At 44.4% G+C, this 25,734-nt stretch overlaps 1 protein-coding gene across 1 annotated transcript in view; it reads left to right on the top strand.

Annotated features, from left to right (window-relative positions):
• The first annotated feature begins 1,643 nt into the window (after positions 1–1,643).
• CHAF1B (chromatin assembly factor 1 subunit B) overlaps positions 1,644–25,734 on the top strand; it is an 85,535-nt gene continuing 61,444 nt past the window's right edge. Inside the window, exons 1-3 of the mRNA XM_089677923.1 lie at positions 1,644–1,712; positions 10,913–11,050; positions 22,818–22,950. Of these exons, the coding sequence (XP_089534049.1) occupies positions 10,928–11,050; positions 22,818–22,950 (256 nt within the window). The 5' untranslated portion in view covers positions 1,644–1,712; positions 10,913–10,927. The remainder of the gene's footprint in view (positions 1,713–10,912; positions 11,051–22,817; positions 22,951–25,734) is intronic.

Below are 25,734 nucleotides of genomic sequence, written 5' to 3'. Positions count from 1 at the left end.
AATGCACTACATGCTTTTCTGCAGCATTTCCATTGAAGCCTATAGAACCAAAAATGCAACTTTTTTGTGATCAAAAAAGTCCCTGACCCTTTCCAAAAAACGCTCCGGGTGACAACGTGCAGATGTGAACCTGTCCTTATTTATTTTCATTTATTTCCTTTACTAAGTGCATTTCTGCGCGTTCCCAGGTGTCCGCACACATTCCTACTGCGTTTATTCTGCATTTAAAAATGCATCTGATTGCATCAGCTCTTAGGCTAGGTTCACACCTATGCAGTTTGAATTTGACCCATTTCTGCGTTGCGTCTTGCATTTTTGCACCTGCGTTTTTGCAGTGTTTTGTTTTTAAAATTTTCAAAAAATGTTCTTGTTGCTAGGCAGATTTACAAAGCAAAACGCATCAAAATGCGACAAAAACACACTACATGCTTTTCTGCAGTGTTTCCATTGAAGTCTATAGAACCAAAAACGCAACTTTTTGCGTAAAAAAATTCCCTGACCTATTCTAAAAAACGCACCGGGTGAAAATGCGCAGATGTGAATATGTCCCATAGGAAATCATGTTAAATGGACTGTTGTGCTTTTCTGCAACAGACTGTGGAAAGCGCTTAGGTGTGACCCTGGGGTAAGGCTCGGTTCACACCTATGCAGGTTGCGTTTGACCCTTTCTGCGTTGCGTTTTGCTCCAGTAATTTTGTCACGTTTTGCTTTTTTTCCATTTTTATAATTTTTCTTGTCGCTAGGCAGATTTACAACGCAAAACGCATCACAATACGGTAAAACGCATCAAAAACGCACTACACGCTTTTCTGCAGCGTTTCCATTGAAGTCTATAGAACCAAAAACGCAACTTTTTGCGTTTCAGAAAAGTCCCTGATCCTTTCAAAAAAAACGCACCTGGTGAAAATGTGGAGCTGTGAACGTGTCCCATAGGAAATCATGCTAAATGGACTGTACTGGGTTTCTGCAAAACGCTGCGGAAAACGCTTAGGTGTGACCCTGGGGTAAGTCTACACCTATACAAGTTGCGTTTGACCCGTTTCTGCAGTGCGTTTTGCGTTGCGTTTTTGCAGTGTTTTCTATGCTTTTTGTTTTTATATTTTTTCATTTTTCTTGTTGCTAGAAAGATTTACAACGCAAAACGCATCAATAGCGCATAAAAGCACACTACATGCCTTTCTCCAGCGTTCTCATTGAAGTCTATAGAACCAAACACGCAACTTTTTGCGTTAAAAAATGTCCGCGTTCCAAAAAATAGACTGAAAACGCATGAAAAGGGGTAGAAACGCGCAGTGAGCGCAGACATGGCGGATTGTATCCTCGGATTGTATAGTGTATGGGCGCCTGTAACAATGTAAAGCAGGGGTCTCCAAGCTATGGCCCTCCAGCTGTTGCAGTACTACAAGTCCCATCATGCCTCTGCCTCTGGGTGTCTTTCCTGTGGATGTCAGCGTCTTGCAAGGCCTCATGGGACTTGTAGTTCCTCAACACCTGGAGGGCCATAGTTTGGAGATGTAAAGGGAAGAAAAACAGAAAGGGAAGGCGATCCCCGCACTGCAACGCTCCCTCTTGTTGCCATGGAGACGGCTGCAGTTCTCCCGCCGTGCCGCTGGGTGTCGCTGTAGCAGCCTCTGCCGGGGCGGAGCAGAGAGAGGGGCGCGGGCGGGAAAGTTTCTCCAGTCAAACATTGCGCTGAGTGACGCACGGAGGAGGTGAGTGCCGGTGCCGGGAGTGGTGGAGGCAGGCAGCACCCCCGGCATGTGCTATACGTACCGGCCAAGGCCCGGACACAGGCGGGAGAGGGGACAGGGAGGGAGGGTGCAGGCTGGGCTCATTATCCCGGGACATGGGGGGGCTGTGTGTGACTCCAGACAGGAGGGGGTTCTTCCCTCATTGCTGCTTATGAGGATTTGGCTCCTGGGGGCCCCTGATGGTTTATACCCCCCCCCCCCCAGTCTGCCGGTCACCTGCATGGCTTCCTCCAGGCCTCCCAGTGTACACATCACACCACACCGGGCGATTCCACTTCTGGGTGGAGCAGTGAAGGGTTAAACCTGTGTCAGGTGACGTCACTGCTCTCTGTGTCCCATACAGGAACTTTCCCTTCACTTCCTGACCCCAGTGACACCACAGGAAGTCCTCTCCCAGCTCTCCTCTGTGGGAGGGTTTCCTCTTCCCTACCGGGCCAAGTCTGACACTTCTCTCATACATTTCACATACAAATCAATGGGTGTTGTGCTTAGAATCCCCAAATATATATATGGCTCATAAAATGAAAGGAACACTTTGTAATCAGAGTATAGCGTCAAGTCAGTTTAGCTCCAGGGATATTGATCTGGTCAGTTAAGTAGCAGAGGGGTTTGGTCATCAGTTTCAGCTGCTTTGGTGTTAATGAAATTACCAACAGGTACACTAGATGGGCAACAATGAGACGACCCCCAAAACAGGAATGGTTTTACAGGTGAAGGCCACTGACATTTCTTTCCCTACTCATCTTTACTGACTGTTTTCACTAGTTTTGCATTTGGCTAGGGTCAGTGTCACTACTGGTAGCATGAGGCGATACCTGGACCCTACAGAGGTTGTACAGGCAGTCCAACTCCCACAGGATGGCACATCAATACGTGTCATTGTCAGAAGGATTGCTGTCTCCCAGCACAGTCTCAAGAGCATGGAGGAGATTCCAGGAGACAGGCAGTTACTCTAGGAGAGCTGGACAGGGCCGTAGAAGGTCCTTAACCCATCAGCAGGACCGGTACCTGCTCCTTTGTGCAAGGAGGACCAGGATGAGCACTGCCAGAGCCCTACATAATGACCTCCAGCAGGCTACTGGTGTGAATGTCTCTGACCAAACAATCAGAAACAGACTTCATGAGGGTGGCCTGAGGGCCCGATGTCCTCTATTGGGCCCTGTGCTCACTGACCAGCACCATAGAGCTCGATTGGCATTTGCCATTGAACACCAGAATTGGCAGGTCCACCACTGGTGCCCTGTGCTTTTCACAGATGAGAGCAGGTTCACCCTGAGCACATGTGACAGACGTGAAAGGGTCTGGAGAAGCCGTGGAGAATGCTATGGTGCCTGTAACATGGTTCAGCATGACCGTTTTGGTGGTGGGTCAGTGATGGTCTGGGGAGGTATATCCATGGAGGGACACACAGACCTCTACAGGTTAGACAATGGCACCCTGACTGCCATTAGGTATCGGGATGAAATCCTTGGACCCATTGTCAGACCTACGCTGGTGCAGTGGATCCTGGGTTCCTCCTGGTGCACAACAATGCCCAACCTCATGTGGGGAGAGTATGCAGGCAGTTCCTGGAGGATGAAGGAATTGATATCATTGAATGGCCCCCACGCTCACCTGACCTAAATCCAATAGAACACCTCTGGGATATGTTTCAGTCCATCTGATGCCGCCAGGTTGCACCTCAGACTGTCCAGGAGCTCAGTGATGCCCTGGTCCAGATCTGGGAGGAAATACCCCAGGACACCATCTGTTGTCTCATTAGGAGCATGCCCCCACATTGTCAGGCATTCATACAAGCACGTGGGGGCCACACAAACTACTGAGGACCATTTTGAGTTGCTGCAATTAAATTTCAGCAAAATGGACTCGCCTGCTGCATCATTTTTTCCCTTTGATTTTTGGGGTGTCTTTGAATTCAGTCCTCTGTAGGTTGATCATTTCCATCAAACGATGGGACGTCCTTACATTCCTAACACATTACCCCGTCTATATCAGTATAGATATCCAGCAGGAGATTTCTCCCCATTGAGATCTGATGTGTATTCAAAGTGTTCCTTTAATTCCTTATGAGCAGTGTATTTTTTTTTGGTTGTAGCAGACACCCTAGAGAATAAAATAGCAGTCACTGCAATTTTTTATGTCAAACGGTATGTGCACAGCGATTTTTATATTTATTTTTTAATTTTTTTTTTTGGGGGGGGGGGTTGTTTTTTTAACACAATTTTTTTTTTGGAAGAAACACTTGAATGAAGAAAACAAAACACAATATATAACTTAATTTTTTTTGTAAAATGTGAAAGATGGTGTTACGCCAAGTAAATAGATACCCGACATGTCGCACTTGAAACTTGCTCACGCTCGTGGAATGGTGCCAAACTACGGCACTTAAAACAATCTCTATAGGCGACACTTTAAAAATTTCTACAGGTTACCAGTTTAGAGTTCTAGGAGATCTGGTGCTAGAATCATTGCTCTCAGTCTGATGTTCGCGGCTCTACCTCACATGTGTGGTTTGAACACAGTTTACATATGTGGGTGTGACCTATGTATGCTTTCACCACTGTGCGGAGGGATGGGGGCACTTACATTTTTTTTTTTTCTTTTTTTAGGTTGATTTATTAAATTTTTTTTATTTTTACAGTTTAAAAAAAATTTTGATCACTTTTATTCCTGTCACAAGGAATGTAAACATCCTTTGTGATTGAAATAAGCAGTGACAGGTTTTATGGAGAGATCTGGGGTCAGTAAGACCTCTACAATGTAAAGCTTTAGATCATAGGAAAAGCATTTTATCTAATGTTTAAAAAGAAAAAAAAAATGGCCTTGTTTACATTAGGCCGCAACCAGAAGTGACATCATGACGTCACTCCGGTCCTCTCTAGGCCATAGAGATGAGTGGAGGCCATCTTTCCTTCTCTCATCTCTATGCCCAGCCACCGCAGTCATCAGATGGGTTCTTGGGCTCACCGATCATCCAGGTAAGCCCAAGAACCATCAGCAAGTGGGTGGGGGGTGGCCCCTCCCGCCGCTTCTAAAAGAGATCCAGCGTCAAATCTGCTGCTAGAATCCCTTTTAGTTGAAAGGCAATCGCTGGCTGGAAAAAACAATACTGGGGTTATGTCACATTGCTGCAGCCATAACCCCGGTATTCCACTTGGGACGGTTAGAGTAGAACTATAAGCAATTTCTATTTCATTTTGGATGGAGCGTGGGAGGGTTATAACCCCTGACAGATTATTTTTTTCTATCTGTATCCTATTAGGGAGATTTCCCTTCATTTCCTGTCCCATAGCCAAATCAGGAAGCGACGGGAAATCCTTCCAAAGTGAGGGAATCCCTAGTTGTCACCAGAACAAGTGTCCCCATTGGGAGATTTTCCATCTATTCCTGTTCAGGTGACAACCCAAAATGTAAAATTTTCAATGATAATGGTAGTCTGGACAAATAGAGAGGGGGAATCTCTCTAATGGGGACACAGTGATCACATCTAACAGGGGGTCTAATCCCTCTCCACTCTATCCAATACTAAAGAAATACAATTTGCCTTTATCCCTGGTTCACACCAATGCCATTTGTCATGCAGTTTGACAGTTAAAAATCGCATGACAAGTCGCACACTGTTTGCATCGATGAAACCGTTTAATTCGTTGCGACTCAGAAAAAGGTTCCCGCTCTACTTTTTTGCCATTTCATTGCGATGTTAAATGAAGTCGGCAGCCGCAATAAAATTGTGAGGAAGTAGCGCGATTTGAAAGGCTAATTTATACTCTGAAGTGAACCTTCACCATGAGGCTGCACTCACCTTCACGTTTACAGAACATGCAAAGAAAACGCACGCCGCGTTCGCAGTGCCATTAATTGTTAATAGCACTGCAAGCTTGTGCAGATGCACATTTTGAACGCGCATCAAAAAATAAGTGTAGCGCTCCGTGCCTGTATTGGTTTTAGATTTTCTGTGGCACGTTCAAGTGGGGGCATCGCACAAAAGCACCAAAAAAAAAGCTGCAAATGGGAACATGTGCCCCTGCTATGCTAGGTATGAATGGGGGCTCATTTACACCAGCAGCTGCATTACAATGTAGTGGCGGGTGTGCAGTCCACTGCAGTACCAATGCGTTGATCTTAACACATCACATTGTTCACTTTTTTTTTTTATTACAAACTTTATATAAATGTCACACAGTTACACTTTTCTTGCTTAGGCAAAATGCTTTCCCCACCCCCTGCGTGTGTACAGCATGTGCTGCAGGGCTCAGTTCCTAAGAAAGTCCCACCCATCTGCACATGTGCGGGTATTCCCGCTAACATGCAGACCTGCAACAGGCAAGTCCAAAACCTTGCCCATCTTTGTGCACTTACACCCCCTCCATGTGTGCTAACGGGCCCAAAGGCTGGGTGGAGCCCCGTGGGTGCAACTGGACATACATTGTAACCACTTGAAGACCCACTAACATATATATACTTGAAGGGTTTCAAGTGTTGTAATGGGATATCTACAGTTGCAGGCATCATCCTGGTATCACTTTTTTTTTTTTAGCTGGCGGCTGGCTTTTTTCTAAAAGCCATCCGAGCAGTTAATTAGCCACTGGATTGCTTTGACAGGTGGTGGGAGGGGTTGCCCTTCCCGCTGGTGCCTCTCTGAAATCTCCATCCCACCAGAGATTCTGGAAGTGAAGCCAGCAGTTCCATCGGCTTACCCATAGAGCAGGGGTGGGCAGCTGTGGCCCTCCAGCTGTTGGTGAACTAGAAGTCCCATCATGTCTCTGCCTTTGGGAGTCATGCGTGTAACTGTCAGTTTTGCAATGCCTCATGGGACTTTTAGTTCTACAACAGCTGGAGGACCACAGTTGCCCACCCCTGCCATAGAGGACCAGGCAGTCTTCTATGAGCTCTACGGTATAAAAAAAAAACGGAAGCGACGAGTACCGTTGTCACTTCTGGTTTCCCGGGAAGTACACAGCACCATTTTTTTAAATCTTGAAAGCATTTGATTGCTTTTAGGGCACAGGAGAGGTCTGGAGTCTAATATACCCTGATCTCTCCATAAAGAGGACCTGTCACTGCCTATTGCTGTCTCAAGGGATGTTTACATTCCTTGTGACAGCATAAAACTGATTTTAAAAAAAATGAAATGGTGTAAAACAAGTGTGTGTATATACGTGATTTCGCATTTCCGGGTAGGTGGCGCTCACGCACCCCGCCCGCGCCATTTGCGGATGCCAATCAACGGGTCCCGGCCAGTGATTACTTGCCGGTGCCCAGTGAATGCCGAGCATCTCCGATGTGGAGAACAGCCCCATAGTAAAATACACCCAGCACACAGTTAACTCTTTGATTGCCCCACATGTTAACCCCTTTCTGTCCAGGGCCATTAGTACAGTATCAGTGCTTTTTTTTTTTTTAATCATTTGTCGCCCAGCCAATGGCCGTTTGGCGGCTGCAAAAGCGCTTCGGCATTCCGGGTGCACGCCATTTGGCGTGCTCCCGCACATGCGTAGTTTGCGCTCCTGCAGAGCCGCGCAGCGGCGCGATCTGTCACCGGCCGTGTACCTCGGACACGGCCGATGACAGATCTGAGTACCGGCCCCCGTTGCCGGTACCATGTGACCTGCTGTGCCAATCACAGCAGGTCACATGACAGTTGTATACAATGGATGGCTTCATTCATGCCATCCATTGTATACTAGTGCCTAGCTGTGAATGGTCACAGCTAATCACATGCACATGTCGTGATTAGCTGTGACCAAATCACAGCTATGCACAAAAAAACAAACCCTGAATGAATCGATGTCATTCAGGTAAATGCTTGCTTATAGCAAAGTAATTCTTTGCTATAAGCAAATTGTGTAAAAAAAAAAAAAATACTGATCACTTCCCCAAAGTAGTACAATATTACTATGGTAACATTGTACTACTTTGGTCATAGTAAAATATGAAAAAAAAATCTTTAAAAAAAAAAAATTAATAAAAAATTAAAAATTATACAAAAATTAAAAAAAATATATATTTTTTTTCATACTGTCACCAGTCAGTGTCCCTGATCACCGCCATGCCAGTTATATGATGACGCTGTACTGCACTGGTGACAGTATGTAAAAAACAAAATAGTGAAAATAATTTGTTTAATTTTTTCATTTTCCGAAAAATTATGACAAAAAAAATACAACTTCAAAAAACTTGCCATGCCTCTTATGAAGTAGGTCGGACTGTCTACTCTTCAAAAAGGGGTCATTTGGGGGATATCTGTACTATTCTGACATTCTTGGACCTCAAGAAATTAGATTGGCCGTCAGTACTTCAGGATTGATCAATATTCAGATCTATACCATAGTTTGTGAACTCTATAACTTTCCTACAAACTAAATAATACATCCTAATTTGGGTTATTTTCACCAAAGATATGTAGCAGAATACATCTCGGCCTAAATTTATGAAGAACAATTATTTATAACAGACATGACCAGAGACTGCGGACAGTACAGGGGATGACCAGAGACTGCGAACAATACAGGGGATGACCAGAGACTGCGGACAATACAGGGGATGACCAGAGACTGCGGACAATACAGGGGATGACCAGAGACTGCGGACAATACAGGGGATGACCAGAGACTGCGGACAATACAGGGGATGACCAGAGACTGCGGACAATACAGGGGATGATCAAGAGACTGCGGACCTTTGGGGAGGGAGGGGGAGCGGGTACCTGAATTTGACAGTACTGTACTGTGTCCGCAGTCTCTGGCCATCTCCTGTACTGTGTCCGCAGTGTCTGGTCATCCCCTGTACTGTGTCCGCAGTCTCTGGTCATCCCCTGTACTGTGTCCGCAGTCTCTGGTCATCCCCTGTACTGTGTCCGCAGTCTCTGGTCATCCCCTGTACTGTGTCCGCAGTCTCTGGTCATCCCCTGTACTGTGTCCGGGAAGATTTGACCATTCTTCCAGAAGAGCATTTGTGAGGTCAGGCACTGATGTCAGACAAGAAGGTTTGGCTCACAGTCTCCACTCTAATTCATCCCAAAGGTGTTCTATTGGGTTGAGGTCAGGACTCTGTGCAGGCCAGTCAAGTTCCTCCACCCCAAACTGTCTCATTCATGTCTTTATGGACCTTGCTTTGTGTACTGGTGTGCAGTCATGCTGGAACAGGAAGGGGCCATCCCCAAACTGTTCCCACAAAGTTGGGAGCATGAAATTGTCCAAAATGTCTTGGTATGCTGATGCCTTAAGAGGTCCTTTCACTGGAACTAAGGGGCCAAGCCCAACCCCTGAAAAACAACCCCACACCATAATCCCCCTCCACCAAATTTTACACTTGGCACAATGCAGTCAGGCAAACATCGTTCTTACTCCAGAGAACACATACGATTCATCACTCCAGAGAACACATCTCCACTGCTCTAGAGTCCAGTGGCAGCGTGCTTTACACCACTGCATCCGACTCTTTGCATTGCACTTGGTGATGTAAGGCTTGGATGCAGCTGCTCGGCCATGGAAATCCATTCCATGAAACTCTCTACACACTGTTGTTCTAATCTGAAGACCACACGAAGTTTGGAGGTCTTTAGCTATTGACTCTGTAGACAGTTGGTGACTTTTTCGCACTGTGCGTTTTAGCATGCGCTGACCCCGCTCTCATTTTACGTGGCCTACCACTTTGTGGCTGAGTTGCTGTTTTTCCCAGTTGCTTCCACTTTGTTATTATACCACTAATAGTTGACCGTGGAATATTTAGTAGCAAGGAAATTTCACGGATGGACTTATTGCACAGGTGACAACTGAAAGGTTGTCGCTAGCCACTGGCTATCTGTCTTTATCAGTCTGTTGAAAATACGGACGCGTCCGGAGGATTTGACTTCACCTCAGAAGCAACAGACACATACACACAGTGATAGGTGAAATCAATCTCTCAAGTTTATTAGCGGGAAGAAAATTAATATAACAGAAAAAAGAAAGATGGGGGGCACAGAGTATCAAAAAACTGCGTTGTCAGTAATTGATTGGCTGAATACAAATAATACAAGCATTGACGTCAATTCTGAAAAATGAGAAGCCGAGTTTCATTTTCCCAGGAATAAGGAAAATGTCTACATTGTTTTCAAAAACGTATCTACTACATACAATAGAATCTCGCTAGATACTTGTCAAGGCTGTAAACATGATTTTTCTCAGACCTTGAAATCAGTTACAAGTATCCAACAATTGTTTCCCATGGGACAGAAGTATTTGACTTTTAATTATATCATAACAGAAACAGGTGCTGTTAGTATAAAGAAATAATTGGATACTATCTGCGCCTCTGCGAAGGCTAAACTAAGATAAGAAATAGAAGAATATTGTGAGTACAGTTCTGTAACACAACTGACACAGCATATTTTCATTAACTCATTCTGGGTATAATACAAAACAATCAACATGTTAGTACAAAATATAGAATGGAGTGGGGGGGAAACAAAATGACAGACCTAAAAAACATACATTTCCTTTCAACAACCTATCATGGTACAAGGCTAAGTTTGCATTTGGGGCAGACATCTCTGAAAAGTGATCTGAGGTGGATCTTTTTTTTTGAACTATTTGTTAGGCAGTGAGGAGGCGATGTCTCCTCCTCACATCCTGTTGTAACCCTGTAAAGCCCGCACCACTATGCACTTTGCATTTTGTTGCAGGGTGACTCTTGACTTGAATAGGTCATGTTCAGCAGCGGTACTGCCTGACACATTCAGTGGGGAAGAGTATAAATTTCACCTTACAGCCCCTTCTGACTGCCTTTGCAGTGTAAGGAGGGCAATAAAAATGTGGCTCAACAACCTTCCCTGAGCATACATGAACCTTTACTTTGGAATAAATAGAAAATGCAGAGGGGCACAAATTTAGGGATGAGCACCACATCTGAGTGCCTGGTCATCTTATCATATATGTGGAACAGGATATATAGAAAATATTGGGTTTTTTTTTTGCATTGATCAACATAGCTCAACAGACAGTGTAAATGAGCCCTATGATAATATTGTCACCAGGATAGTAAGCAAGGAAAACATTTTATCATGGGGTCCTGGTAGGCAGAACTGAGGTTCCACTGAATTTTTTACCGAACTAAAAGAGGCATTCGCTACTTTTTCGGGTATTTTATTGAATTAATCTTTCTTTTCTGCTATTTTCCAGGTCCCAGCATTTAGAATGAAGGTCAACACCTGTGAGATTTCCTGGCATAACCGTGAGCCCATCTATAGTGTTGATTTCCAGCATGGGACAAGTAAAGTGAATAGAATGGCATCAGCAGGAGTGGACACTGCAGTGCGGGTATGTTACTTTTAGAGCTTGTTCACACTTGCCTCAAAATGTGACTTCGGACAAGCTTTTTTAACCACTAGCCTACAGGGCACTTATACCCCCTTCCTGCCCAGGCCAATTTCCAGCTTTCAGCGCTGTCACACTTTGAATGACAATTGCGCGGTCATGCAACACTGTACCCATATGAAATGTTTATAATTTTTTTGAGACAGATAGAGATTTCTTTTGGTGGTATTTAATCACATCTGGGTTTTTTATTTTTTCTTAAACCAAAAACCACTGAAAATTTTGAAAAAAAAATTTTTTTTCTTAGTTTTTGTTATACAATTTTGTAAATAAGTGATTTTTCTCCTTCACTGATGTGTGCTAATGAGGCTGTACTGATGGGGCACTGATAGGCTGCACTGATGGACACTGATGAGGAGGCACTAGTAGGTGGCACTGATGGGCACTGAAAGGCAGCACCCATGTGGCACTGATAGGCGGCACTGATGCACACTGATAGGCGGCACTGACTGGCAGCTCAGATGGGCACTGGTATGTGGCATTGATGCGCACTGGTAGGTGGCATGGATGAGCACTGACAGCTGGCACTGAATGATACTACACAGATCATCAGGGCACACTGAGCATTAGTGCTCTGATCAGTGTAGATGTCCCCTCTGAGGACCGGCTCTCCTCTCCTCACGAGCTGTCAGCGTGACAGCTCGTGAGCAGAGAAATGCAGATAACTGGCATTTCCCTGTTTACATGTGATCAGCTGTGATTGGACACAGCTGATCACATGACTGAGCCGACATCTTTGGCTCTTTCCGTTGATCGGTGATCCGCTGTGTCTGAGGGACACAGCGTTCCACGCATGCGTGGTTCGAATGGGAGGACAGTACATGAGAAATACAGTAACAATACAATACACGAGGGGTTCGAGGGCCCTGCTCTTTCGAGTTTACAATCTAGGAACGAGGGGGTAGAGGTACTGGAGGAAGTGGCTGTGGAGGATGGAGTGGTAGGAGGAGTGGAGGAGAACAGCTGTTAGGGTGGGGTAGGCTTCCCTGAAGAGATGGGTTTTCAGGGTGCGCCTGAAGGTGAGGAGGGTAGGTGACAGTCTGATGAAATGGGGTAGGGAGTTCCAGAGGATGGGGGAAGTCCTGGAGAAGTCCTGCAGTCGGGCGTGGGAGGAGGAGACCAGTGAGCTAGAGAGTAGGAGGTCTTGTGAGGAGCGAAGGGCCCAGGTAGGGTCGTATCTGGGTATCAGGTCAGTGAGGTAGTTTGGGGCAGCGTTATGAATGGCTTTGTATGTCAGAGTTAGTCATTTGAATTTGATGCGTTGGGCAATCGGGAGCCAGTGAAGGGATTGGCAGAGGGGGATGGCAGAAGTGGAGCGGTTGGTGAGGTGGATGAGTCTAGCCGCTGAGTTCAGGATAATCTGGAGTGGGGATAGCATGTGTCTGGGTAGGCCAGTGAGGAGGGAGTTGCAGTAGTCCAGGCGTGAGATGATGAGGGAGTGTACGAGTTGTTTAGTGGTGTCTGGGGTGAGGAACATACGTATCTTGGAGATGTTGCGGAGGTGGAGCCTGCATGAATTTGATAGTGATTGGACATGAAAGACTTGAGTCCAGGGTGACACCCAGGACTTTGGTGTGTGGGGTGGGATTGATGGTGGCGTTGCTAGTCGTGATGGAGAGGATGGGGGGGGGCGCGGGCTGGGGGGAAAACTAGGAGCTCGGTTTTGGAAAGGTTTAACTTGAGGAAATGGAGCGACATCCAGTCTGATATGTCATTTAGGAGGTGGGCGATGCGGTCGGACAGTGAGGGGGTGAGGTGAGGGGTGGAGAGGTAAATTTGTGTGTCATCGGCATAGAGGTGATAGTTGAAGCCGTGGGACTGTATCAGTTTCCTAAGGGAGGAGGTGTAGATGGAGTAGAGAAGGGGTCCGAGGACAGAGCCTTGGGGGACTCCAACAGAGAGGGGGAGGTGGCAGCGTTATAGGTAACGCTGAAGGAGCATTGGGATAAGTAAGAGGAGAACCAGGAGAGAACAGAGTCCCTGATGCCAATGGAGTGTAGTTTAGTAAGGAGGTGGACGTCCTCCCAGAACGAGAGAACCGCCTTGCGCCTGTCATTGTACTATATGGTGGGAGGCGGTTAAAGCGCTCTGAATGCCAGTCAAAGTCCCTGTCATTAAATAAGATGGTTGGCTTACAGTCCTATTTACACATTGCTTTTGCTTTGCTTCGATTCAACAATTATATCCCATGTCGCTTTCTTGGTGCTTCAGAGCATCTCCGAAGCCTCCATAGAAGTCTATGACAAAGCCTCACTTACAGCACCTGCGGCTTTTATTCAGCTTTAGCTTCGTTTTGTTTTGGAGGTATTGCAGGTATGAGATATCCCAGGAAGCACTGGGAAATCGAAAAGCAAACTTTGCCATCCAGATTTAAATCTATTAGAGCCACTGATGGACTTTTTAAAAATGTGTACTATTGAGGAAAATCATATATTAGAAATAAATGCAATATTTATATATAATATTTAAAGCATTTCTGCGTATTCTGTCTCCCTTTTCACTAGATAACAGGTTATGCTTTCAGAAGCAACAAAACGTATATTTCTAGCTCATACACTATATAGTTAAAGGTTTGTGGACACCTGACCATAATATCTAGATGAGCTTTTGTGGCTAAACATTCTTTTGGGAAGGTTTTCCATAAGATTTTTTAGTGTTAATGAAATTGTACGACAAAGGCTGTCTCTCGTCATCAGCAGTCACTTGTGGTTCATGTGTTTATATTCTGGGAGTATTTGGTGCAGATGTCATATCTGATGTGGAGCAGCAGAAAGGTGAGTGGGGTCCAGAGCAGAGCAGATGGCGCACATGGTGTGCAACATGGGAACGTTATAGCAGAAGGTGCGTGGGGATTGGGGGAGAGAGGACTGAGCGGCAGATGATCAGCTCAACTGGGGCAACAGAGCAGGAGAAACTAGCAATGTCACAAGTGCTGTGCGGCATTGGAGCAATATAGAGGGAGGTGAGCGGAGACCTGGGAGAAAGGAGGAAGAGCAAACCAGAAGATCAACAGAGCTGGGGGTTACTAATGAGTGGGGGATTAGCAGAGCTGAGGGTTACTACTAAGCAGGTGATCTGCTAAACAGGGGTACTAATAAACTGGGAATCTGATAAACAAGGGTACCAATGAGCTGGGGATCTGCTGAACAGGGGTACGAATGAGCTGGGGATCTGCTGAACAGGGGTACTAATGAGCTGGGGATCTGCTGAACAGGGGTACTAATGAGCTGGGGATCTGCTGAACAGGGGTACTAATGAGCTGGGGATCTGCTGAAAAGTGGTACCAATGAGCTGGGGATCTGCTGAACAGGGGTACCAATAAGCTGGGGTTTTACTGAGCCCCTTTAAAACAAATCGATAATCAACACACACACCGTGCATTTGCCATTGCGCATTTGAAGCATCAAAAAAGCATGCTGAAGCGGTAAGCGCATTGTGTGTTGAAGTCCAAGCAAGTGTAAATGAGCCCATACACTAAGGAGATCTAAATGTAACTTGAGGTTAACACTTCATTTAACTCCTTGCACAACAGTGTGTTGCAATGTCCCAGAGTGCATTGTAACACCTTTTTTCTCAGTTTCCAAGCATTAGGCTTGCATTGATCAAAGGAGATCAGCTGGTATAAACGAGCCTTTAAAGCAAGCTTTCCCCCATCTTGGAGAATAAACCTGATTACATGTAATCTATCTAGTAAAATTAATAAACTGAGGCTGGCCATTCATTGTATAATGTTCTTGTACAGTTGTCCTTTAGCTTTACCAAAAACATAATATGCGGTGAAACCTAAACAACACTTTACATTTTTATCCAATCGGGTAGGTCCTTGCACTACATAGCTGAAAGAAGGAAATTGTATAATGTATGGCCTGCTTTAGTAGTAATTACCTCCATCCTGCACTGTTTTCAAAGGTGCACCACTTCCAGGCGGAATCCCGTACCACCATTTAAAAAAAAAAGTTGGAGGCAGTCTTCTTATTTTTTATCCAGTGCCAGCCCACCAATGACATTTGCACCTCGTCTGATGCATGTGCTGTGCAGCCTCCGTTTGACCCTTGAAAAAAAAAAAAAACAAACCAACCCCTGAGATACTGCTAGATTATGCAAGATTGCGAGAAGGAAGGCAGGGGAGGTTTCTTTTTTCCCGCAGGTCGATGATATGTCATACTGTGCATGCAAGATTTCCCTGGATGGTTTTCATAAAGTAATTTTCTCAGGGGGTATTTGTGAGGCCTGGGCTATGTCTCCAGTGGCCTTAATCAGGAAGTAGAAAAAATAAATATAAGTTTACAGATAAAATATTTTGTAATGTGACTTAGGGATGTTCAATGATCAGTGTGTAGAGCTGCATGCACCTGAAATTATTTGCTTAACAGGGTAAAGGTCCACTTTACAGCAGAAATTGGTACATAAAAACTTTCATTTAAAGATACACCTCAATAACCAAAAGCATATACATCCACTTTGAGTGCACCAGATATATTTGCAAAGCCAGATATTTATTTGTAAAAGTAACACTGTGCTGCACATAGTCTTTACAGGGAGCAGAGCTGTGGGAGGGACCCAGCAGGCTTCCACCACTACAGACTGTCTACAGAACACTATAGGAGGGGGTGGAACAAGACCAGTCACCCTGCACAAAGAGAGAGCAGCAGTAACCGGTCTTTATTACAGGAAGCTCCTGCACAGAGGTAACATTTCACACTGGATTGCTGCAAAGATCTGGAGAAAATGCGCAAAAAACATGATTGAAGAATACACATGCCTCTTGTGTTTAGTTAATAATTGCTTATCCTAGAATTCAGCTATAAAGCAGAACTGAACTCAATACTGGCTTCCAGCACTGCAAACTTTTACTCCATGTTCTCCAGTTTGTCTTCTGGGTTCGGCATAATTACCCATCTTGATTAGATGCCACGGGATAACTTAACTCCCACACATATACCCCCGGAGTCAATTAATATTGGTACCGAGTCATATCAAGGATGTTTGCCAACAGGAAGGTGGGAACCATTTATTGCAGAAAATACCTAGTTTGTCTACTATTCAATTAAAACCCTTCGTGCGCCCTGGCCAAGTGTTCTGGGCTCTGCTTGCCTATCTGCGGGCCCGGGAGCGACATGGAGGGGAGGGAGGAGAGCAAACACCACCACTCTCCTCTCGTCACTTCCAGGTCACCCTGTCACTTTCCCCAACTAGCATAGCCGGGAAAGAATGTATTGCAATGTGATCTGCATCGCAATACATTTTTTAGACCCTGCATGTCTCATTAACCACTTGACGTCTGCCTGCTGTTTATAAACGGCAAGGCGGTGGCAGTCCAGGGGCGGGTTGCCGTTCATAAATGGCACCCGCCTTTTCTAGCTGTGCGCGCTCCCTGGGAGTGTGCAGCACCGCGATCCGGTGCCCGCTGTGTCCTCCGGACACAGTGAAACACCGATCGTCGGACGGGACCTGTGTTCAAGGTCCCGATCATGTGATCACTGATTGGCCAATCAGTGATCACATGCAAAGTAGTAAGTAAGATGTCACTTGTGACATCATTGCTTACTACGTGTGAAATCTGTGAATGAGCACAGAGGTCACATGGTACAAGGCTATTCGCAACAGCCTTGTACCTGTACCATGTGACAAGGTGTGACCAATCACAGCTCACTCAGTATTTCTCAATGGCTGCAAGAATGCAGACAGAGAGAAAGAGAAATGATTGCTTTTACATCCTATATGGGTGTAAAAGCAATCACTTAAAAAAAAAAAATCTTCATCACCCCCCACAAGTAGTACAGTGTCACCATGGTAACACTGTACTGCTAGGGTGACAGTATGTAAAAAAAAAAAACCAAAAAAACCCATAAATAATAATATAAAAAAATAAAATAATGTAAAAAAAATGTTTAAAAATTATAATTTTTGGTTAACTAATTTGGCTTATTTTTTTTTTACTAAAAATATAACGGAATACATTTTGGTCAAGATTTATGATGAAAGATTATTTATTTGCAAAATTTTATAAGAAAAACGCTTTTTTTCTAAATTTTTGAACTTTTTTATTTACATAGCAAAAAAAAAAAAAATCCCAGCGGTGAATAAATACCACTAAAATCAAGCTTTATCTGTCTCAAAAAAATGGTAAAAAATTCATATGGGTGCAGTGTTGCATGACCGCGCAATTGTCATTCAAAGTGTGATAGCACTGAAAGCTGAAAATTGCCCTGGACAGGAAGGGGGTAAAAGTGTCTGGATAGGAAGTGGTTAAAGAAAACCTGCCACCAAAAAAATCATCGCATATGGGACTTTTAGTCCACTTTAACCTCCCTGGCGGTTTTCCCGAGTGTAGCTCGGGGTAGAATTTCTATACCACAAGCAGTAACCCCGAGCTACACTCGGGCTTACCATGCGGCGCTGCTCTGGGGGTCCCTGCAGCACTTACCTTGTCCTTCGTTCCCACGATGTGTCCCCTGCAGCGTCCCCGGCCATCTCCTCCGGCCGATGCCGGCATCCGGCTTCTGTGTTCCGGTCCCCGTGACGTCAGGATGTACGGGCGCCGCTGGCGGCGGGAAATTTAAAAAATGTAATTTTTTTTTTCCAATTTTAAATAGTAAAACATTGCTGTTTCATCCCATTTCACATACATTTTGTCCCGAGTGCTTTGTCCTGTGCCCTGCCTGCATTTTGTCTGTTCTTTCTGCCTGGAAACTTAGAAATGTCCATGGCGTCCAAAAAGCGTCCCTTTACGTCAAAAGCGGTTTTAGACCAGCTAGAGAACAGCGATAGTAAATCAGAACCACTTGCAGAATTGAGTGATGATTTGTGGGGAAATTTTCCTAAAAATTACAGCCTACAATAAAAAACTATTTCCATGCGAAAAAATGGTACCGCTTTCAGCACAAAAAATCGGAAGGAATCATACCGCCAGGGAGGTTAATGGAAAAAAAAAAGTTAAGCAAAAAAAATTATTTTTTTTTATTGCAAAAAAAAGTTACACCCATGCACATAAAATTAAATGGATGACCCATAGGGGCTTTTGAAGCATCGCCTATAGAAAATATAGAGGAGTAAAGTTTACCATTTCATGGGTGCACACAAATTTAAGGTTTGAAAGGTTGGGTATTTATTTACTTGGTGTAACCTTGTCTTTTATATTTTACAAAAAAATTTGGTAATTTATTGCATTTGTTTGCCCTAAAATTTACTTTTGTGTCTTTTTCTCTAACTAAAAAATTTGCGGTAATATCGCATGACATAGAAAATTGGAGCTATCACTTTTTTATTAAATAACAATGAAAACTCTGCGCAACAGGCAAAACCAATTGAAAACAAAAATAAGGAAACACGGATGGATGTGATTATGACTGCTGCAGTCTTCAAAATGTGTCTAACTTCCACATTTGTGAACCCTATAAATGTGTATATAGACCGCGCCAAAATGCCAAAAATGTAAATCAAGGTTACTAAATAGTTTGCCGCACATAAAAGTGCCAAAAATAAACACCAGAAAATTCAACTAATGTCCAGTGTATCAGTAAGTCCCATTCAAAGAGTTGCTTGAAACTCCGAAGATAGGTGAACAGGTGCTGGTGCCATTAATAACAGATAAACAGGTGACCACTTTCAGATGCTCCAGGTGACCCCACATGGATTTACACTCACTACAACGGATGGACCTTCTATTACTAGACAGGTCTCATTGTACTTTTGTTTGGACCCACTGTGTGTCTTGCCACCAACTTGACCATTCACATGTACCAGGATGTGATTCCTTCCAATGCAACACACCGCCAATCGAAAAACAGTATCAGGGAAACGTTCATTGCGCAAAGCAGCCAACTTTATTAAACCATATAAAGCCTTTCAATTAGAGCGCACTCACGTGTGGCTAAGGACTGGCACCAGGTACATACAGCGCTTATGGCTAAGAGACCAGAAGCTGGCTTGCGCTCCAGGGCTGGGATGTGACGTATCGGCCGGGGAGCACTGCCTCAACTAGTTTCGTCTAGTTTAGTAACCTTGATTTACATTTTTGGCAGCTCAGTCTGTATACACATTTATAGAGACCACTATTTTATTCTCTAAGGCAGTCTTTTTCAAACAGGGCTCCTTGAGGTTTATTCAAAGGTGCCTTGACAAAATGTCTAAAAGATGCCCAAAACTTGTATACAAGCCAGCGGGTGGAACATACCTGACTTTTAGTTGCACAAAGCCACAGCTTTTCATCCTGGATGTCCAGTGCGCCCCTCTACCATTAAGTAGGAGTGGGCTCCTTCAGGCTCCCCTGCCCTCAGTCTATCCATTTACACATGTGCTCCTACTATGGAGGCTCTCAAAATTGATAGGAAATGCAGATTATTGGGCCGTGAATGGGCTCTGCAGCTTACGCATGTATTTGCAAATGTGTACTAACTAAACCCCTGTTTTAAATCAAACTGTAGGATCATTTGGTTGGTTGCAGGCTGGTTGGTAAATTGAGCTGGGAATTCATCTTTTTTATCGTTTGACATGCATTGCCCTTCTATGTGCTTCTTGATGTGAACGCTGGTTGTAGATTAGGGCAGTGGCCATTTTTGTACTGTTGAAACTGTTTAGCCAGTTCCGCGTCACCCTGTAGCAGAAATACTGCTACAGGGGGGCATGGGTGCACAAAATCACCTGTGTGTGTGTGTGTGTGTGTGTGTGTGTGTGTGTGTGTATATATATATATATATATATATATATATATATATATATATATATGATTTTGCAGGTCCAGGCAGGGGTTGTTCGCGAGCCCTATCCGCGCCGCCATTCACGGCCTCGGCTGTCAATCACTGGGCCCAGGCTGGTGATCGCTGAGTATCTCAGATGGGGGAGAAACTTGTATGTAAACAATACAGTTCTCTGCCCTGTCAGCTCCTGCACGCTGCTTTGTATGGCTCTGCATAGCAGAGCCATACAAAGCAGTGTGCTTTCAATGAAGCACACACACAGCCCCCACAGTGAAACAGCACATAGTTAACTCTTTGATTGTCCCAGATGTTAACCCCTTCATGCCCAGTGCCATTAGTACAGTGTCATTGCTTTTTTTTTTTTTTTTTTTTTTTTACACCACTGATTATTGATGTTACTCTGGATGTCAGTGACACCAAGTCAGTTCCCCCCCCCCCCCCGTGTCAGATTGCCCGCTATGGTCACTATTTTATTCTTTAGGGCAGCCTTTTTCAACCTGGGTGCCCTGAGGTTTCTTCAGGAGTGCCTTGGCAAAATGTCTAAAAGTTGCCCAAAACTTGTATACAAGCCAGCGGGTGGAAGAAGCCTTTTAGTTACACAAAGCCACAGGTTTTCATTGTCCATCATTATGACCTTCTAGCCGCCGGTGTCCTGACAACCAATGAAATCAGTTGATAAGGAAGATGTCGGTTGCCTGCACAGCATCCTTGTTTGACCGCCACTGCCTCTGTCAGTGCTGAGGTCACATTAGCTCAGTGAAGGAGAAAAACTGAGAGAAACGCTGTAATACTAGTCAGGACCAGTGTGCAAAAGTGTATTTGATTTGGAAGAATACATCACCTCTATCGTTGGATGTCCTACATGTGTGGGTGTTGATGCGTTATATAAAACTATTAGAATAGTTTTTTACATTTTAGAATGGGGTGCCTTGGAACTGTTCATAATTTTAGATGATGTCTCGACTGAAAAAAAGTTGAGAAACACTGCTGTAGGGTGTCTGCTTTCAGAAATAATCTATAATGTTTGGGGGTTTGTGTAATCTTCAGGCCTAAAATTATTTTTTAAAAGCATGCAAAAAACGACTCTGGCAGAGAAAGGTTTAATGCTAAACTTCAGTATGCAGCAATCTATACTATATACAGTTTCTCCCAGAAGTGAGTCCATCCCTCACATTTTTGTAAATATTTTATTCTATCTTTTCATGTGACAACACTGAAGAAATGACACTTTGCTACAATGTGACGTAGTCAGTGTACAGTTTGTATAACATGTATATTTGCTGTCCCCTCAAAATAACTCAACACACCGCCATTAATGTCTAAACCGCTGGCAACAAAAGTGAGTACACCCCTAAGTGACAATGTCCAAATTGGGCCCGATTAGCCATTTTCCCTCCCCGGTGTCATGTGACTCGTTAGTGTTACAAGGTGTCAGGTGTGAATGGGGAGCAGGTGTGTTAAATTTGGTGTTATTGCTCTCACTCTCTCATACTGGTCACTGGAAGTTCAACATGGCACCTCATGGCAGAGAACTGACTGAGGATCTGAAAAAAAGAATTGTTAATCTACATAAAGATGGCCTGAGCTATAAGAAGATTGCCAAGACCCTGAAACTGAGCTGCAGCATGGTGGCCAAGACCAAAGCAGTTGAGTGCACGAGCTCAGCATCATATCCAGAGGTTGTCTTTGGGAATTAGATGTATGAGTGCTGCCAGCATTGCTGCAGAGGTTGAAGGGGTGGGGGGGTCAGCCTGTCAGTGCTCAGACCATATGCCGCACACTGTATCAAATTGGTCTGCATGGCTGTCGTCCCAGAAGGGATCCACTTCTAAAGATAATGCACAAGAAAGCCAGCAAACAGTTTGCTGAAGACAAGCAGACTAAGGACATGGATTACTGGAACCATCTCCTGTGGTCTGATGACACCAAGATCAACTGATTTGGTTCAGATGGTGTCAAGCGTGTGTGGCGGCAACCAGGAGAGGAGTACAAAGACAAGTGTGTCTTGCCTACAGTCAAGCATGGTGGTGGGAGTGTCATGATCTGGGGCTACATGAGTGCTGCCGGCACTGGGGAGCTACAGTTCATTGAGGGAACCATGAATGCCAACATGTACTGTGATATACTGAAGCAGAGCATGATCTCCTCCCTTCGGAGACTGGGATGCAGGGCAGTATTCCAACATAATGACCCCAAACACACCTCCAAGAAGACCATTGCCTTGCTAAAGAAGCTGAGGGTAAAGGTGATGGACTGGCCAAGCATGTCTCCAGACCTAAACCCTATGGAGCATCTGTGGGACATCCTCAAACGGAAGGTGGAGGAGCGCAAGGTCTCTAACATCCACCAGCTCTGTGATGTCGTCATGGAGGAGTGGAAGAGGACTCCAGTGGCAGCCTGTGAAGCTCTAGTGAACTCCATGCCCAAGAGGGTTAAGCCAGTGCTGGAAAATAATGGTGGCCACACAAAATATTGACACTTTGGGCCCAATTTGGACATTTTCACTTAGGGGTGAACTCACTTTAGTTGCCAGTGGTTTAGACATTAATGGCTGTGTGTTGAGTTATTTTGAGGGGACAACAAATTTACATGTTATACAAGCTGTACATTCTCTACGTCACATTGTAGCAAAGTGTCAAAGGGGGTAAATCCTCTGGAGGGCAAGTGGTTAAGTAAGTTGCAGGAGGACACTTATTTGTTTATTACAGGTACTTTATATAGCACCATCAATTTATGCAGCACTTTACATATATATTGTACATTCACATCAGTCCCTAACCCTCAAGGGGCGTACAATCTAAGGTCCCTAACTCACATTCATACATACACATACTAGGGACAATTTAGACAGGATCCAATTAGCCTACCCACTTGTCTTTGGAGTGTGGGAGGAAACTGGAGTACTTGCAGAAAACCCACACAGGCACTGGGAGAACATGCAAGCTCCAGGCAGGTTGTGTCGTGGCTGGGACACTAGCAAGAAAAAGTTTGGTGTGTTTGTATTTTTCTAGATATGGAAGGTTGAAAAGTCAGAAGATGGAACAGCGCTTGTGGAATTCTTGTCTAGTCTTGTGCGGCACACCAAATCTGTCAACGTTGTTCGATTCTCTCCAAATGGTGAACTTTTGGCCTCAGGTGGAGACGGTAAGATTTCTATGAATTTCCATTTATCACAAATTTTTTTCAAACGTTTTGAACAAACAAAGACTAGAAAAGGAGGAACAATCCTCGATTGAATGTATTTCGTTAAATGCAAGCAGTGTAAGTATCTGAATTGGACTTTTTTTTTATCAACCTCTTACAGTTCCTGTACAGCAGAGCTCAGACTGGGAGAGGGAAAATGGCGCATGGAGCCAGGCTGTTGCGCTGATGCGCAAAACGGATGCTGATAAAAGCAGAAAGGACAGAGGGAAGAGATCTTCAGTTTGCTGCTTCTCCTTTGCTGTCCAGTCAGACTGGGGGGCGGCAAAGGAGACCTGCAAGTGAAACTCTAGCAGAGAAAAATCAGGTCCCTTCTGGTGCTACACAAGGTTATTCTGGGTGGCAGAGCTATGTAAATCTCAGAATTGGATGAACAGAAATACAAATCCTTTGGCAGGTAGAACAGCAGTCATACATGTTTCATCCATGTATTTAGCTGTTTGCATGGAGTTCAGCGTTTACCTATGCTAAACAAAATGCTGCAGTTTGCATGCTCTGCACAACAAAACACTTCTTTACATTGAATAATATGGACCAGCACAGTTTTAAATGGAATTAGCGAGGGGGTCAGTTATTGTGAAAAAAATATGAATTTGTGTGACTTGCGAGCCAAATGCAATTATCTATAATGGATCGTCAACATAAAGTACATAACTTCAACTGTGTACATAAAATATTTCACCGTTATATGTTGCGCTCCTTAATAACAAAAAAAATGTGATTCCCCTTAAATTAAAAAACAATATATATAAATAACCAATTAAAAAAATTATTAAATCATCAAATCAATTTAATGTAATTAATAGTCCCATCACTAAAAATAAAAGTCCAATAATAGTGACTTGGTGATTAATGCTCTTCAATTTGTGACTTTTTGTGAATCCTCCAATTAGTGAAGATGTATGCTCACCTCCTTTGTTGCCTACAATTAGGCTATACACACTTGTGGTTCACCTTCCTTGGAACCTGCCAGAATTAGCTCTTTATGGGTAGATTGAAGGGTCCTTCCCTTTGGATTAATGCAGATATCCTCTATGGGTTAACTATCCCTGCAGGGATTCATCCCTCCTTCAGCTGTGATAAACCACCTATTTATCCTCTTTAGATGTTTCTCCGCATGTAAAAAGAAAGTGATGACATAGTACTTTATCCTTTAAAACATTTTTATTCCCATCATCCGGGTAATGCACTCACATTTAAAATTATCAAAAATTGCACCTGGTTCACATAGCCACGTTCCTGCGGGCTGCGTTATGCATGGGCAAGAGAGCCCATTTATTTGAATGGACTCCCGTGCCCCGGGACACGCAAAGAAGTCCTTGCACTTCTGAAAACGCAGCCCGTGTGGGAATCTTGATTCCCAGTACGTTTGCGATTTCCAGTGCGGGCGGCGTGCCGTTTGAATTAATGGCACCCGCCCGCGGGTCCGCATTCTTCCATGTGGGTGGATTTTTGTGCGGATCCGCCGGGGCACCACCCGCACATATGTGAACCTAGCCTCACAGAGAATTCCTCTCACTTCCTGTTTTGGCTTTGGGACAGGAAGTGAAGGGAAATCTCCGCAACGGCATACAGATGGCAAACAAAAAAATTGACAAGGGTTATAACCCTCTCTTACTCTATCCAGAATGGGGAAAAACATTTTGGCTGTAATTCTACTTTAAAATGGTTGAAAAGGCAGAAGGATTTTTTTTTTTTTCTTAAACCTTCATGTATTCATTGCATGAAGGTAAAAAAAAACTTTGTGTGCTTGTCTCCTCCCCCCCGAAGCCCTTCTTGATCCAGCAATGTGCTTGAGAGCCTCATCTGTCCCAGAAATCCCTCTCCTCACTGGCTGACAGTGTCTTTTGGATGCATAGAGTGGGGCTCGAGAGTGAGCATGCACCAGTGCCTCCATAGCAAGCAGCTTGCTATTGGGGGCAGTAGTCAAGGGGGAGGTGCCAAGAGCGCCGTAGGGGACCCAAGAAGAGGATCGAGGCTGCTCTGTGCAAAAAAGTATGTTGTTTTTTTTTTTCTTCTTAAGCCAAACCTTTATTACCACTTATTTTTTAATCTTTTGTTAAATGTTATACTTACCTGTGCTATGCAGTGATATTGCGCAGAGCAGTCCCTTGCATCTTCTTCCTGAGTCCGCCGTCAGCACTCTCCGCTCCTTCTTCTGAGTGCCTCCAGAGCAAGCCATGTGCTAAAGGGGCAGTCATGCAGGCACTTTCCTGAGTCAAGTTGTGTGAGTCCATAGGCACACACAGTGCCAGGAAGCCACATCCCCCGCTCCCTATTCACAGGAGTTTGACTGACAGCAGCAGCAGCCTATGTCTCCTATGAGACCAGGAAGTGGAGGAGCAGTCCTGCAGAAGGGACAGAGCTGGATCAGTGAGAGGAGCCAGGTCAGTGTTCAGAGACGGGGATCTAGGACAGGCAGTGGTGTATTTTTTAACTTATAATGCATTAAGATAAAAAATGTTTTGACTTGAGAACCGCTTGATATTTCTTTATAGGCTAGAAGCTCTGGCCATACACGTAGTAATTTGATAGCTGTTTCAGCCACTTTGCACCATCTTTCAATTGTAAACTGTCTGGTTATTTTCAAATGGCGAATTTGCTGTTGTTGCTTTATGCGTTTGGTCATTTTTGGTATCAAAAGCTGGTTGAAAATAATTGTAGTAGAAATGACTGGAAAGTTGCTGTGTGTATGACGCATTGTATTTACAGACATCATTGACTAGA

The sequence above is a fragment of the Staurois parvus genome, unplaced genomic scaffold, assembly GCF_062004578.1.
Source record: "Staurois parvus isolate SC_StPar_1 unplaced genomic scaffold, SC_StPar_1.0 ptg000195l, whole genome shotgun sequence".
In the NCBI taxonomy this organism is placed as follows: Eukaryota; Metazoa; Chordata; class Amphibia; order Anura; family Ranidae; genus Staurois; species Staurois parvus.
Note: the sequence above shows the minus strand (reverse complement) of the source record. Positions and strands in the feature narration are given on the sequence as shown.